Source organism: Curcuma longa, chromosome 18 (genome assembly GCF_044706935.1).
Source record: "Curcuma longa cultivar G26 ecotype Majalengka, Jawa Barat chromosome 18, ITB_CL_G26_1.1, whole genome shotgun sequence".
Taxonomy (NCBI): Eukaryota; Viridiplantae; Streptophyta; class Magnoliopsida; order Zingiberales; family Zingiberaceae; genus Curcuma; species Curcuma longa.
The window spans coordinates 438,626-454,841 of NC_133878.1; the positions used below are offsets into that span (position 1 = coordinate 438,626).

Here is a 16,216-nt window from a genome sequence, read left to right on the forward strand (position 1 = left end):
CTGCAAATTTTTTCTTCGAATGGTTATATAACCATTATTCTTGCATTTCATTTTTATGGAATTAATATTTGGTTCTGTTGGAGTTCTCATATCTAGATAATAACAATTTTTCACCATACCATGGTGCAACTTGATTCATATGGAAATTCTATTCTGACCTCTTAGTTCTATTCCATATCATTATTTCAGTAAGTAATATGGAAAGCTAAATCATCAACAAACATGGTGTAGGTTGGCCTGATAATGCTTTGGTGGCAGTCATTCTGGTTGATGATTGCCACAAGAATATGGATTCCACCTTAAAGACATCGTTGTTATTGGTTTTCCTAATGCACGGTCTTTTCTTTTCAAAGAATGTTGTTGTTGGAACAGCAAAGACATGTTGTCGATCCGTTTAAGCACTTCCAGTTCTAGATATTTGAATTAGGAACCAATTTACTGGTTGTAAGATTCTTTATCCATTTCCTGAAGCTAACAAGAGTGACTATATATATATATTTAAAATTTTTGATTATGATGGTGATTGTGCTCACTTTTTAGACACAGATTTGTGTAACATATCTGAAGGATGAGGATCTAGGCAGTTTCTCTTCTTCAGCTGCATCTCCCCCTCTGATTAATTAGCTTTTGCCAATCTGATTGGTTTTTTAGATATACCAAACAGTGTTTCATAGTTGTTCGGTATATTTTATCATCACCACCTTTTATGAGTGGAACTAAGCAAAACAAATCAAGGATGAATTTGGGTAACCTAAAATGAGAAGACAAATGGGACTGCAAAGCTTCATTGTGGAGAAACTGAAGTAGAATTTTTCACAGGATCATCATTGTGAAAAAATTCGTGCTATAGCTTACATGCAATATTTTCTTAGGATGAGATTTTTCTAATTTCTTTCATCAGAAGTTTACTAGTTGAAGTAAGATTTGCCCATTGATTTTGGTTCAGCTGTCAGCCCTATGAACTTACTATCTTCAACAAATTGTGTTCTTTTATTTTGGTACAAGTGAGATGATTTTTGTTTCAACCAATAACCTAAATAGGATAAACATTGTTATAATATGAGGTAGAAACAATAGGGTCTTATCATTGGTTATGTTATACAAAGAAATTTCTTCTAAAGACCCTAATTATGCATACACCCATTAGTGGACTGATGCATAAGTCTTCGACTGTTGGGAGATCATTTTTTGCTTATTGAAGATAATATACCCAGCATGTTGGCACAAATATTTTTTCCTTTTTGACCACATACTGGAAGCGGTCCATGTGCTTCTGTCTGCATCTATAAAACATCTGAATTCAACAGCTACCAGAGCTGATCAGATCTGTCGTGTTTCTGGGATTGAATGAGCTAATTTACAAAAATCACTGATGCTAACCTGGATTTTCTACAAGATAGGAAACTGTCCTGAAATTTTGACTTCGAGATAAATTAGTAGTAGCACTTGGATTGACAGATACTATTTAACTATCACCTTAACCAAAGTTTGGCTGATTTAGTGTTTTTTTTTTCAATCCGTTGCTTAGCATCTACAGCTGATGAGAGCTTTTTGGACTGTACTATATTTAAGATACCCTTGTGTAGGAGGATGCTGTAGGTTAGTAGACAAGTACAAACAGAGGTCTTCTTTAAGGAGTATAAGTATTAGTTGTCATTTGTTCCTTATGTGAAGAGCTAATTTTTCAAGCTGTTCTGGCATGTCTATCTGAGCCATGCATACATTTAAGAAAATACCAAAATGTCCTTGCTATTAAGTGTGAACTATACTTCCTCATTAATTTTTATCTTAGAATTCTTCAGGTTTTAGCAATTTCTTGTACCTTCAGTATAATTTTCTTGCTTGTAGGATGTTAATGGTCCAGAAATGGAAGTATGCAATCTTTTTGCTTCGTCAAAAATAAGCAGTGCTCCTCTTGGAGGGTATGGTTCATATGATTATTGTTTGAATAATATTCCATCAGAGAGCCAACTTCAGGTACCTTGAGTTCATCTGAGTTTCCCCCCCACCCCCCCAATAATTTCGTATAATCTAGTGAACTTGCTGTGAAAGTCTCTGTTCTGTCAACTTCTTTCAGGCAACTGCTGCTATGGTGCAAAGCCTTCTTGTTTCTGGTAAGAGGAGGGAGGCTCTCCAATTTGCTCAAGAAGGTCAATTATGGGGCCCTGCTCTTGTTCTTGCTGCCCAGTTTGGAGACAAGGTGTGTATACTTGTGCTTTCTTCTCTGCACTTGCAAAATTAGTTGATTTTTTGATTTGGTTGTAGATAATATTTGTTTCTTATTCATGTTTCAGATGGGAAAAATTCTTGATTATTCTGATGGATCTCATAATTTAGTTATAGTTCCATGCTTCGACAGTGAAAAAGACGGCTCATTTAGTTGGATTCAATTTGATCTTAGATAATATCTGTTTTCTGTTCATTTTTATAATGCGAAGTTTTTATTCTTCTTTGAGCTCTGATTGGTCTAACACTTTTGGTTGCAGTTTTATGTTGACACAGTAAGGAAGATGGCACAACATCAGCTTGCATTTGGGTCACCTTTACGATCACTGTGTCTGCTTATTGCTGGACAACCTGCAGATGTGTTTTTACCAATGGAGAATGCAGTTAATAGCTTACCTTTGGCTTCACCTATGCAGCCGGCAAAGGTGATTGAATAATTCAATCTGTACTTAGAAATTAACTTCTAATTTTGCTTCAAGATGAATGTTCTGTTATTCTTCCCTTCTTCAAGGTAAAATTGATATCTTATTTGATTGAAAATAAATCTCTGGTCTACCCAATGAATATGATTGGTGCAGCAAGGAACAAATGTTTATATCATATTTCATGACTTCAATTAATAGAAATGTTGTTGCACCTTTTACGTGATTCCCACCCTTGATAATTGACTGCCAGTCACACTTTCATTTGCATGTTCTTTCTTAGTATTTTTTTTTTTTGTGTATAACTGGTAATAGGATTTAGGATTGTTTGGGGGGGGGGGGGGGGTCAAGGTAAATAAGGTTGTGGATGATTTCACATTACCTTGTTTGGTAAAATGATAAAGTCACTGACAATCTCTGACAGTGTACAGTAAGTGGATCAAAGAACACTGAGGGTCATTTTACTTGCTAGGGCTGCAGTTGGAGGGGAAGGAGAGGAAAGAGGTTAGTGGAAGGGTAGGGACAAGAGGTAGAAGAGAAGGCAATGAAGTTATTTACCTGGGTAGTGAAAAGGAGGGAAAGGAGGTGGGAAGAGAGAAGAAGAGGGTCGGTTTTGCCATTTCTTATTTAATAACCAAGGCAGTAAACATATGGTGAGATATTTGTAGAGATCTGATCATATCTGCATCAAACACCATTCTTGTTGTTCCTATGGATTTTCACTTTTGAACCATTATGCCATTCATATGTAAAAGCATCTGTATATCTCAAGTTCTTGGATTTTAAACACATAAATCTTTGATTATATTTATTTTTGTTAAAGCAGAAAGTACTGGGAATTCTAAAAGTGCATCACTGAGCGTTGCTTCAACTAGATTCATGATTGTAGATTGTTGGGATTTTAGTTTTCCACAATAGCCTATAATCATGATATTTGCAGATGTTACCAATTCCTCATGCTCCCAAATTGGCTTACAACAAATTCTCTGTCAAATGCATTATATTGTCATTGGTGATTCTCCTCAAACATCTTAGAGATGAAATATTAGTTCAACATAATTAACTTATAAATGATTCCAGAAACTTTGATATCCTAAAGTGTTTTTCTTTCTCAATCAATTATTATTTTTATAACTTTGTTTATGGTTGATTTGTAATATGAAATTCCATTTGGCATGTTTCAGCATTCAGTTTTGGTTCTCATTTACTTCTCTAGCACTTGACAGGTTCAGCCCAGTGGGATGTTGGATAAATGGGAAGAGAATTTAGCAATTATAACTGCAAATAGAACAAAAGATGATGAACTGGTAATTATTCATTTGGGAGACTGTCTATGGAAGGACAGAGGAGAGGTTGGTATGCTTTTGCTTATTATTTTTTGTCTGATTATAGATATTTAATCTGGTTTACTCTCCTAATTCATATCGATGCAGGTAACTGCAGCTCATACTTGTTACTTGGTTGCTGAAGCAAATATTGAACCATATACTGAGACTGCAAGACTCTGTCTTATTGGTGCTGATCACTTGAGATATCCAAGAACATATGCCACACCTGATGCAATTCAGGTGTTTTTATGTTGTAACTATTTCAGTTTCTGCTTTTCTTTGTATGGTGCTTGCTGGTTTCAGTTTTTTATATGATGTTTGAAGTTGAATAGTTTGTGTTTCTTTTCTTCCCTCTCTGAGACTGAAAAATTAACTGCATGTATTTAGTCAAAGGGCCCTTTTTTTAAGTCCATGTTTGCTTGCAACCTTTGTGCATCACTGTCATAATGGTTAACCTACGTTCATTGTTGCATATCCGCACTCAAGTATGGTTACTTCACCTATGTTACTTGCTTTCTTGAGAGATGAGACCAAGGCTTGTGATACAGAGCCATGTCAGTTGACGGGTGGAATGTTACCGTTATGTCCACTAGTTGACACTGAAATCATTTTGACACCCTCCAAGCTGAGCAGCAAGGCGGCAACGGCCTCACGGAGGTCTATGTGATGTTGTGTTTTGAGGCCACCACGAGGTCGCGGTGGGCTCGCTCGGTTGTGGGCAAACCCCTGTTTTTATTTTATTTTCTTTCCTTTCTTTTTTTCCCCTCTATTTTCATCTTTTTAGGTTTAGGGTTCAGAGGGCTTTAGGGTTTAGGCAGTTAATTTCTTTCTCTCTTTCATCTTTTGCTTTATTTTTTTTACAGTTAATTCCTTTCCCTTTCAGTAATTTCTTTATCTCTTTCGTCTTCGTCCATTTACAAAATAAACAACAAAGACTAAGGATTGTTACAAAGACTAAGAAAAAACACCTTTTTAAGGAGAAGATGGAGACAAATTATTGGGAAAAGCATCTATAGTAATCAAATATTAATAAAATTATTTTTAAATTAATATATATTATATTTAAAAAAGTATTAAATTTTATCGGTACAACATGATACGGTATCCAAATTCTATCATTAGGTCATAAATTGAAACTTTGACATGCCTTGAAATTTTGAACCTTGGTGGAGACATGATGGAAGATATCCCTAGTGTTTTGGCATCTTACCCTTCATTGTAACTTTTAAACACAAAAAGAACTAGTTTATGGTTTCTAGAACTCTTGCTGTAAATTCTTGATTTATGTTTAAAACTTCTGAGTTTTGGTTCATTTATTTTTCAGTTGCTTATATGAAAGTTAGATGTTCATAAGCAACCATCATACATTACTTGGGAACATTTCCTGGTTTCTTTATATTTATAGCTACAAGTAAAATATGATGTTAAGATCAATGAGACCTATGAATTGAATAATTCTTAATGTTGCTTGCTGAATTTGTCATGGAAGCGCACATTCGACAGTCGGATGTTCATGAACAACCATCATAAATTACTTGGGAACAACTTCTGGTTTCTTTATACTTATAGCTACAAGTAAAATGTGATGTTAAGATCAATGAGACCTATGAATTGAATATTTCTTAATGTTGCTTCCCTGAATTTGTCACATAAGCACTTATACGAAAGTCAAATGTTCATGAACAACCATCATACATTACTTGGGAACATCTTCTGGTTTCTGTATATTTATAGTTACAAGTAAAATATGATGTTAAGATCAATGAACCTTTGAATTGAATAATTCTTAAGGTTGCATGCTGAATTTGTCACAGAAGAGCTTATACAAAAGTCAGATGCTCATGAACAACCATCATATGTTACTTGGGAACGTCTTCTGGTTTCTTTGTATTTAAAGCTCTAGTAAAATATGATGTTAAGATCAATGAGACCTATGAATTGAATAATTCTTAATGTTGCTTGCTGAATTTGTCACAGAAGCACTTATATTGCATTGTGATTGTTCAATGTTTGCTAGTTAGTTCTTTTCTGATGTACAAATATTAGGAGAAACTTCTGTGCTTGCAATAATGAATCATAAAGATTACTTTTATACAATTCAAGTCAGTTTTTGGTCCCACTTGTACACAATACTTATTGCTTATTGCGAAATGAAATTCAACTATACATGCTCTAGTTCCTGCCATCAGGGCCTACATATGCTGAAACCAGACAAACAGTTAATTTTTTTCAATCCTTTGTACAGAGAACAGAACTTTATGAGTATTCAAAGGTGCAAGGAAATTCTCAGTTCATCCTACTACCTTTCCAGCCATACAAGATAATTTATGCCTACATGCTGGCAGAAGTGGGAAGGATTTCAGATTCATTGAAGTGAGTAGTAAGATTCTGTGTTTCTGCCATCCTTCTTGCCTAACATATTAGTTATAATGCGCCTAACGTATTAGTTAATGCAGGTACTGTCAAGCTGCTTCAAAATTGTTGAAGAGTTCTGCTCGTACTTCTGAGCTTGAAATGTGGAAATCAGTGTTAGGCTCTCTAGAGGATAGACTGCGTACCCACCAACAAGTAGTTCTCTAGGGGAACCCAATAATTCTTTCCAATTTTTGCTGCCTTTGCATTTTCTTTTTCCTGATGCTTTTTTTCACTTCCAGGGCGGCTATGGTTCAAGTTTGGCTCCCGCAAATATAGTTGGCAAGTTGTTTACTTCTTTTGATAGATCTATTCATCGCATGATTGGTGCACCACCTCTTCCGCCTCTGCCATTGGGGAATGTAAATGACAAAGAAACCTATTCTATTGCCCCTAAAGTATCAAACAGCCAATCAACAATGGCCATGGCTTCTTTAGTTCCGTCAGCATCAGTGGAGACAATGACTGAGTGGTCAAGTAATAATAGTAAAGCCATTAGGCACAATAGAAGTGTTTCAGAGCCTGATTTCGGTCGAACCCCAAAACAGGTAGAATTTTCCTCTTTGATGAAAATGAAAGCAATTGCTTAGGGAATATGATTCCTTTTAATTGATTCCATTTCAAGTTTTTTTAAAAAATATTTTGGTGAAGGAACCTTAGTTGTTTTTTTACTAACTTTTTTGGAACATTATCAAAGGATTCAAGCCCAGACGATGCACAAAGCAAAACTACAACTGGTGGCTCACGCTTTGGACGCATTGGCTCACAACTTCTTCAGAAAACCATGGGGTGGGTGTCAAGATCCCACCGCCAGGTATTTAATTCTCCTTGACATGATTTGTTTGTGAACATACATATTCTTCTTCACACACCTCATGTTACTCGGGCTCACTGTTTGCTTCTGCTTCTCACAACGTGAAGGCAAAACTGGGTGAAAGTAACAAGTTCTATTATGATGAAAAGCTCAAGAGATGGGTGGAGGAAGGAGCTGATCCTCCAGCAGAGGAGTCCCCCCTTCCCCCGCCTCCAACAGCAACATCATTCCAGAATGGTATGCCAAATTACAAGATTAGTAGTACTTTCAAGAGTGACAACATAGTCAATGATACTTTGAAGCCGGAAAGTCTTGCTGATAAGGGCAGAACAGCAGATAAACCTTTGACTCCATTGGAACATAAGTCTGCAATCCCACCAACTCCACCTAGCCAAAATCAGTTCTCAGCCCGTGGCAGAATGGGAGTTCGGTCGAGGTAAGCCTGCTCATCATTTTTTCTTATTTATATTTTGTATGGAAAATTCTCTAGGCTAGGGATGTTAAGATAGTTTTCACGCAGGTATGTTGATACATTCAACAAGGGTGGCGGTGGTGCTGGTGATGGCAGTGGTGCTTTCAGAAACACTTTTCAGTCACCTGCAGTTCCATCAGCAAGTCCATTGGTTGGTGCGAAATTCTTTGTGCCCGCAGCACCTGCAACTACAGATGAAAAACCAACTGATGCAGCTGGTGAAAACAACAAAGATATCACCACTGGTGAAGATCCAGCAGAAACAGCAATAGGAGAGGCATCCTTTTCCTCACCGCCATCAGCTTCATCTTCCATCCAGCGATTTCCAAGCATGAACAATATTACCACTCGTAGCAATAATGCTCATGTATCCAGATCGAGAGCAGCATCTTGGAGTGGGAATTTCGAGTCATTCAATCAGACCACAACAGGTGCAAACTTAGGCCATGGCCCCACAATATTCTCACCCACTCACAGTATGCAGACTAGCATGGTCAGCAGCTCATCTTTTCAGCAGAATGGTACTTCCCTTGGGGATGACCTTCAAGAGGTCGAACTCTAGCGCACAGCTGCATCCGGAACAAGTAGCTTGGGCTCTTCAACTCTATCTGTCCTGCAAAACCTAAGAGGACGGGGTGCTGAATTTGAGGGACGGCTAATGAGAAATATGTGATCTTCCCAAATGTTTCATGTAACTTTTGAGACCATGGGGGATGCCTGAGGTCACATGATATGGTGTCCTACATGAAACCATGTTGACGCCGATGTATAGATGATTTGTTGATTTATTCTTCTCTCATACTGATTTGCACACAACAAATATATTAAAACAGATGGCTGGCCTAGGAAGCGTAGTGTTTTTCCCTCATTTTATTGTAAGAAAAACGATTTTGAAACAGATGAAGTAGCAAAAATTTACATCTTTTACGCTCAATATTTAGTGGCATTTTATTGTTTTTTGAAATAGCATCTTGTTTTTGTTTTGAGGACATTAAACTGTACATTTTTCTGTGTTTTGCTAAATTTTTTTTTTTTGGGCAATTGCTCTAAAAAGTTGTATTATTTTATTGAACCGTGTGAATAAGTTTCGATATTACCCATTTCACCTATCCAAGTTTCATAATTTTAAAAATATATATATTTTTCTATTATACCCCTCCTGTCTATGTGCTTGTCTGAATAAAAAAAAAATCTAAATCATTTTTCTCGTAAAGACCCTAATTCTCGATGCCATTGGACGCCATTTCCTATTTAAGTTTATTCGTAAAAATCTTTCCTAAACCCTAATCTCTTGGCCATTCTCCTTCATCTCCATTTAGACGAGTTTTCTTCATCGTCGTTCAACCTAAAATTATACAATCACGGGCCAAAAGCTCCTGCATCAGTGCCCAAGCTCCTGCATCATCCCCTTCAACACCTTTTATTGTTTTCCCTCGGTGGTCCTCGATAGCCTTGAGGTCCGGTGTTGTCCCAATGTGATTTTCTAGCACTAATGAGAAATCGTAACCTTATTCTCTTTGGCTAAAGCTGCTCATCTGGACATCTACGCTATGAGAATCAAAACTATAATCTCCCTTCGACCAAACTTCCTCCGGCAAAATTTTATTCTGGTTTGTGACTTTTCTTTCAACTACAAAATCACTTCCTCACACAATATCGAAGCTTTAAGTTTCTAACTTACAATCATCTCTAAAGGTAATATTTTTTAGGTTATATGTTATTTATTTTTCATCATATCTGTGTTTATCACCCGATCATATCCCTTGCATTTTTGTAATTGTCTTATTTTTCTAGTGACTAAACTTAGTTTAATTTAGTTTTACAAAAAATTGTTCGATTGTATTTTATAAAGCTTGATTGTATTGTTCTACTATAGAACATTCAAGAAATTGCATCAACTTCCGGAAGAAATATATAATTATCAACTTTGAAAAAAAATTATACTAGATGAGTAAATTAGAATATTTTATAGGATTTTTTTCTGAAACTTCCACGAAGGGAAGGATCCATTCAAGAATACATCTTCATGAAAAACACTTTCGACTTATAAACAATAGTCGCTTTATGCCATTTATCATCATACTAAAAGTTTTACAACTTAATGGATTAATAGTTGACATATTTGAGAATTGAGATTTGGAAACATGACATTTAAATTTTCCAATGTGGCTATGTCCTTTATAATGAAAGATGCAACATTATTATTTGGAATCCCATATATATATATAGATGGATTCTAATATTATTTCTGATGAATTATTTAAAATATTTTTTCAAGTAAAGAACTTAATTGATCCAAATTGGGAAACCTACTGACAACATATTATCTCTAGATGAATTCAGATAAGGATATTTTGTTATTTTATAAAATTTATATTTTATATCTTTTTTCTTGTATTTTATTTGCTTCTAGTACATATAAGTTACCTTTAGAGTTTATAAATATTGTCGATGATTTGGACAACCTAAGAAGTTATAATTGAGTTGAGGTAATATATAATTAATTATATAGCTCCTCAACTCTCAAAATTTAAGAATATTTTTTTATTGAAGACTCCTAGCCCTATCCTTTCACTGTTTTATATGAAGAGATTTGTTGATCTACTTGTTGTAAGTTTTGACTAACTAGTTAATTTTTTTTCATAAATAGGCAATAATATCTAACTGTTGAATTATGACATAGGCTTGGTTTCTTGAGTATGTCTCTATTTGACAACGAATCAACATTGTAGCATCGAGAATAAGTAAGTAGAAATCTACTTATTCTCATATAAATAAAGTAAGGGTTAAGTTATAAGGAATCTCACATTCTCAAATAACTATTATACGTATTTTAACTATTTCTAAATTTATATTATATAATTTAAGATTTTTAATTAATTATGTATCATTATTGATTTTGTAGATTATTATTGATATTCTCCCTACCATCTGAGGAAGTTGATTTACTTGAACCCCCTCACTCATCACTTTGAGTCTACACTATAATAGGATGAGACATCAGTTGTACAAATTAATATAGAATCATAAGAAGAAACTGGATGTCCATATTGCATTGAAAAGAAAAAATTTATCCAAATCTTTACCCTTCAGAATTCAGATTTAGCTAAATTAAATAAAGAATTAGTTACTATTTTGAAAAGTAAAGGTTTCTATCATCCAATTAGACACCCAGATTCTCATCTTGAAGATGTTTCAACCAATGTAATAAGAATAAGAGGATGTGATAGAAGTCGCTATAACCTAAGGGTCACTTTGAAAGATATACCTAAATGGTTAGGGATGGTCCCTTATAAGAAGAGGACCATGAGAGAATTAAAGGAGGTTAAGAGAGGGGGGGGGGGGGGGGGGGGGGAGGGTAACTTGGAGATAAAGTCGATATTGGAACTAAAGATTTTGAGATGCAAGAAGAAGAGAATAAGACTATTTCCGTTGCAGACGAGATTGATGAAGAAGAGGAGGCCCATAAAATATAAGCAAGGGATAAAAAAATTAATGATATGAGATTGAAGGCTATTAAAGTAAGTTGACATTTATGCAATAATATTTATGTTCGAGATTAATTGCATTTTCATTGATTTCATTTTTTTGTTAAATATATTGTGTTGTGTTTATTTACAATGTCTCAAAGCAAAATTTAAAGAAACAAAAAAGAAAAAAAAAAATGAGAAGAAGATGTTACTTACCCAATATCAGTGCTTCAAAATTTGAAGTGACCTACTTTTGAATTTATATGGGAGGAAGGCTATTACTCATTGACAATAAATGTCTTCCTTTCATGTAACTTAGGCAACATCTATACAGATGGGGAGGTAATAAACACTTATATTTCATTACTCTTCAGGGAAACATCCTCATCTAGTAAGTCATACAATAAATCCATATATTGTTCTTTCAGATTTATGGTAAAAATTTAATTTCATATAACTTTTTATCATGTTTGTGATATTATTACACTAATTTTTGATTATATATTGAATGTTAAAGTCATCATTTGAATAGTTATGGCAAACAACTCTATACCAAATTATCAAAAGGAATCCATTTGATCAATAAGTTAGATATATTTTTATACCTATAAATACCTATCAAACACATTATCATTTAATGGCCTGGACACTGACACAAAAACTTTCTACTATTTTAATTCGTTATGTTATAACTTTAAATATGATAATTATTTTGTAGAGGTGATGAGTATAAATTCTTTTAAATTTACATTCTAGCACTATGACATATTATTATACCTTTTTAAACTTATTTTTATGCATTCGATGCTCATAGTTATCTAGATTGAAATTTTTTCTAGCGATAAACTAAAGGAAATGTATGATGGATTACAAGATTACCACCCTCTTAACTAATGTGCCTTTACTAAAGTTTATTGTCCCCAATAAATGTTAACGTAAGTAAATTTACTGCATTACTAGTAAATTTCAATGGTATATTGTAATTACATTCTTTTTACTATTTTAATTTTGTGATATTGTAGGAATGGTTGTGACTTTTTTGTTATATAGTATATTAGATATCTATTGTACAATATTAATATGAAATTCATGTAAAAAGACGTTTATAAATTTATAATAGAGATTGCAGTACCATTAATTAGGGATATATTATCTAAATTCAAATTATAATGAAACCTCTTTCTTGTTGTTGAAATTATGTAGTATGTTTGTATTTCTTGTATATGAAATGATGTAGTATGTTTGTTGTAAATTGATATTTTTTTGTGTTATAGATTGTTCTTGTTCTTTGGTTTGAAATTATTTATTCTAAATTCTTGTTGTTATTGATTGTTTTTGTTGTTGAAATTTTATAGTATATTTATTGTAAACTGATATTTGTCATGTTGTTCTTGTATTTTGGTTTACAAATTATTTTGTCTAAATTCTTATTGTTATTAGATTGTTGTTGTTGAAATTTTATAATATGTTTACTATAAATTGATATTTTTTCTGTGTTATATATCTTATTCTATGGTTGGAAATTAATATGTATAAATTCTTGTTGTTATTAAAATTTTATAGTATGTTTGTTATAAATTTATATTTATTATGTTGTTCTTGTATTTTGGTTTGGAAATTATTTTGTTTAAATTCATATTGTTTTTGGGTAGTTGTTGAAATTTTATAGTATGTTTGTTGTAATTGATGCTTTTTCTATGTTATAGATATTATTCTTTGGGTTGAAAATTAATCTGTCTAAATTCTTATTGTTATTGGATTATTTTTGTTGTTGAAATTTTATAGTATGTTTGTTCTAAATAATATTTATTGTATTGTTCTTGTATTTTGATTTGAAAATTATTTTTGTCTAAATTTTTATTGTTATTTGAATGCTACCATTCTTGAAATTTTATAGAATGTTTGTTGTAAATTGATGTTTTTTTGTGTTATAGATATTGTTCTTTGGGTTGAAAATTAATGTATCTAAATTCTTATTGGTATTGAATTATTGTTGTTGTTGAAATTTTATAGTAAGTTCGTTGTAAATTGATATTTATTGTGTTGTTCTTATATTTTGGTTTGAAAATTATTTTATTTAAATTCGTATTATTATTGGATTGTTGTTGTTGTTGAAATTTATAATATATTTGTAGTAACTTGATGCTCTTTCTGTGTTATAAATCTTGTTCTTTTGATTGGAAATTAATGTGTCTAAATTCTTGTTGTTACTGAATTTTTATTATTATTGTTGAAATTTTATAGTATGTCTATTGTAAATTGATATTTGGTATATTATAAATTGATATTTCTTTTATTTGAGAAATATTTTATCTTAATCTATGTTGTTATTAGATTGTCATTGAAATTTTATCTTAAATCTTCTTTTTTAAATTGATATTTGCTCTTATGTTATAGATTATTCTATTGTTGTTCTTTTGTTTGTAAAATCATTATTGTTATTGTTGAAATTACATTAAGTAATCTATCTTAATAACATACAACACTCAAAAGGTGTGGGCAAATCTTTGAATCGATGAGTTGAATCAAGCTGTGAATCTAATAAACCACCTGCCTTAGACATTGAATTTAGTAATTTACAGTGGGAGTTGGAATGTGCACAATAGTCCATGAAAAATCCTCAAATGCATGTAAGCACGATAACCACACAATATGACACAAAATCGGATACAACTCAGAGTTTATCAGGCATAGCAGTAGATTGATAACAATTACCAATAGACTGATACACTTGGAGTTCGATATAGAAGAGTTCTGAATCGATCGGGCTATTAAGTAGGGACTAACAATTGATTGATATACTATAGTAATTGATTGATGGTACTATCAATGGTCACAGAACGGTTATCAATCGATTGTGCGGTCGATTGTTATTTCCTAACAATCAACTGGTGTAACTATTCACAAGCACATGGCAGTGAATTGACTACCAATCAATTATTGCATCTCAACAATTGATTGCTATCCAACAATCGAACTGGTCAGTTGTATTAAAAGCATTCTATTTGCTCGAATTAGTTTAGGGTTACCTGATAGCATTAGGTCCCACGATTTTCTCAAGCTTTCTCCTTTTTCCAAGAATCTAGCTCTCTACCTTCTTGGACTTCCATGTGTTGTATCCGATTTTCCAACCTATAAGGACTTCTTCTTCAAACTTTGAAACTTTATATTCGGGATATGATTGCATCAACAATCTCTCCCTTTTTTATGTTTGAAAACTTATTTAAGTTTAGGATGTTTTTCAATAGTTTATGATATCAACAAGTATTAAACAACTAAATCATGTCATGATATTAACAACAAGAGAATGCACAGCTGAAGTATTATATTTAGTCGGGTACAGACCTATGCAACACCGGGTGTACCAACACTATTCTGAAGAAGACATCCTGTGTGTAGAAAACGGGCAAATAGATCTTCCACTTGTCACGAATCAGAGTCATCGTGCCCTTCGAGAGGCTGGTTTTCACCACATTCATGTGGGCCTCGTGATGATAAGGGTATATACACTTCATAGACGAGACGCTGGTACTATGGCGTTAGTCGTCTTAAGAGATACCAGATGGAGAGGGGACCATGCAATTATTGCAACAATGGAGATGGACTTATCCAGGGGAACGCAGATGACATACGTAATTCTTGATCTCATGTTAAATATTGAAGATTTCTCTAACCATCTAGAATTGTCTATTCAGACGCACGGATATGAACACTGGCAAGGGGGAACCAGCAACCTCCTTATTACAAGAATGATGCTCGGACGATTTACTAACACAAGTTTCACGAATTTTTCATATAACGTCCAACATGTTGCAGACTATCTTGCCAGTAGAGGTGTCATTGCTTTACCAGGAAGCTGGTTTACAACTGAAGAGCTCCAGCAGCAGCGATGGATTCTAAGGTCAACACTACAAAGGAACCCTATGGCCCATACTAGAGTTCATTCTAGAGCTCTTATGGATGGAAGTGTATCCCTGCAATTTGAGGGATATATGGCAGTCCCTGAGCAACAGTCGTTTCAAGTAAATAGTAATGATGAAGAAATATGCTCTCCGGAGCAGGAGATATTGGCTGTTCTCACAATTGAAGAGGTCCTGCCTATAGTGGAATTTAAGCGATTGAGTCCAAACTCAATCATACCAACAAGGGCTACTATGGGATCTGCAGGGTATGATCTTCATATTATTGCAAATTGTGAAATTGGTGCAGGTGATCGGGACTTGCTTGGCACAGGATTGGCTATGGCTATTCCTGAAGGCTATTATGGTAGATTGCTCCACGATCAGGAGTTGCTTGGAAAAAGGGCATTCACATAGGAGCAGGAGTAATAGACAGTGATTACCGGGGTGAAATTAAGATTTTAGTCTTTAATTTGACATTTGAACCAGTTTATTTTAAAAGGGGCGAAGCAATCGTTCAAATTATTTTCACAAAGATTGCCACACCATAGCTGATGTAGGTTCCCAGGCTGTCCGACACAAGAAGGGGACTTGGCGGGTTCGGATCTACATCCTCATCAGATCAACCCTCAACAAGCCAGATGCCAATCAGCTCACCAGAGTGGACTACGGTAATTCAAACCTTATGTCCATCCGAGAAACCTGAAGATCCGGTGTCATCACCAGAACCGGATGAATATGAGCAACGCTTACTCAAATGGCTTGGCGCAGATCATATATTGGCCTTGTCTGATGAGCCAATATATGATACGGAGACAAAAGCAGAAGAAGAATGGACTAACCCATTCTCCACGGAAGGTGGTGGGTATAAGTCTAATTCTGAAACATATTTTTCTGATGAAACTGACTTCCAGTAGGAGCAAAGGGAGCTGGAAGAAGCAACTGACTTCCAACAGGAACAACAAGGGAGTTGGAAGAAGCAGATGAAATACAGCTAGCTCATCTGGAGTTGGATCTGATAATGGATTACCCAGTACAAATGGAGGCACAAGTGCAGAGGGTGCTAGCTTCTACAGCATCATCGGCATACAACCCTTCAGAGGACTCTATGATGGGTCCTCCCCAGTATGCTCCGGCTACTGAAAGTCCATCTACTTCAAATCCGTACCAAGA

The 16,216-nt window shown here is 34.3% G+C and overlaps 1 protein-coding gene and 1 pseudogene across 1 annotated transcript; both read left to right on the forward strand.

Annotated features, from left to right (window-relative positions):
• The first annotated feature begins 1,451 nt into the window (after positions 1-1,451).
• On the forward strand, positions 1,452-8,625 carry LOC141812099 (protein transport protein SEC16B homolog). Its single transcript, XM_074700146.1, has 11 exons — positions 1,452-1,977; positions 2,078-2,200; positions 2,487-2,651; positions 3,875-4,000; positions 4,082-4,216; positions 6,222-6,349; positions 6,433-6,544; positions 6,631-6,936; positions 7,086-7,202; positions 7,310-7,638; positions 7,723-8,625. The coding sequence occupies exons 1-11, from the start codon at positions 1,867-1,869 to the stop codon at positions 8,234-8,236; spliced, it is 2,166 nt and encodes a 721-aa protein (XP_074556247.1). The 5' UTR covers positions 1,452-1,866; the 3' UTR covers positions 8,237-8,625.
• Positions 8,626-14,635: 6,010 nt separating this feature from the next.
• On the forward strand, positions 14,636-15,960 carry LOC141812299 (uncharacterized; annotated as a pseudogene).
• The last annotated feature ends 256 nt before the right edge of the window (positions 15,961-16,216 follow it).

Bases quoted from the DNA above. Each gene is read 5' to 3' on its own strand.
- LOC141812099 (XM_074700146.1), top strand. From the start codon at position 1,867: ATGGAAGTATGCAATCTTTTTGCTTCGTCAAAAATAAGCAGTGCTCCT. The intron at 6,350-6,432 runs GTGAGTAGTAAG...TAGTTAATGCAG, and splicing joins AGGATTTCAGATTCATTGAA to GTACTGTCAAGCTGCTTCAA. The intron at 6,937-7,085 runs GTAGAATTTTCC...ACATTATCAAAG, and splicing joins TCGGTCGAACCCCAAAACAG to GATTCAAGCCCAGACGATGC.